This window comes from Condylura cristata, unplaced genomic scaffold (assembly GCF_000260355.1).
Source record: "Condylura cristata isolate star-nosed mole 26May11 unplaced genomic scaffold, ConCri1.0 scaffold00002, whole genome shotgun sequence".
NCBI lineage: Eukaryota > Metazoa > Chordata > Mammalia > Eulipotyphla > Talpidae > Condylura > Condylura cristata.
Window position 1 is genome coordinate 3582116 of NW_004567103.1, and position 566 is coordinate 3582681.

General features: G+C 43.8%; 1 protein-coding gene across 4 annotated transcripts in view; it reads right to left on the reverse strand.

Moving 5' to 3' along the window:
- ARMC9 (armadillo repeat containing 9) overlaps window positions 1-566 on the reverse strand; it is a 113621-nt gene that overhangs the window by 109640 nt on the left and 3415 nt on the right. For all 4 annotated transcript variants that reach the window (XM_012728799.1, XM_004674204.2, XM_012728793.1 and 1 more), the window contains exon 3: window positions 350-475. In XM_012728799.1, the coding sequence (XP_012584253.1) occupies window positions 350-475 (126 nt within the window). The remainder of the gene's footprint in view (window positions 1-349; window positions 476-566) is intronic.

Consider the following 566-nt stretch of genomic DNA (forward strand, 5'->3'; position numbering starts at 1 on the left):
GTTGGGTTGGCCTGGGCTGGACTGGGTTAGGTTGGGCTGTGCTCACCACTGTACCCTAGTGGCCAGAATCAACACCTAAAGATCCCCCAGTTAAGGATCACATTTGTCTCTTTCCTAGCACTGCAGGGGCTCCTCTTTACCCTTCTTTTCTATAAACGTACCACTCATTTCCTAGGAAGAGCACAGACATTTGCAGGTGACTATAGTTCATCCCTATTCACCTGTGCAGTCTGCGGGCACTCTGACCCGGCCCCCAGAAAAAACTCCAATGTTCTCAACTGGCAGCAGTTTCACATGTTGGAGGCATCTTGATTATCTACACAGATAGTTTAAAAAAGCCAAATGTTACCTGGATGATCAAGGATCCGGAGTCCCTTAAGGTGCCACCTGCTGTTTTAGATAACAGTTTTCCTTTTATTTTGCACTCTCTTGAAAATATTTTCAAGGTGTCTTCAAATTCGGCAAAATCTAAATACTAGCAAAGAGAACATCAGTGTATACACAGTTGTATGTTTTGACATCAACAGAGTAACTCCCGGAGCTCAATATTATAACCGGTTTACAAA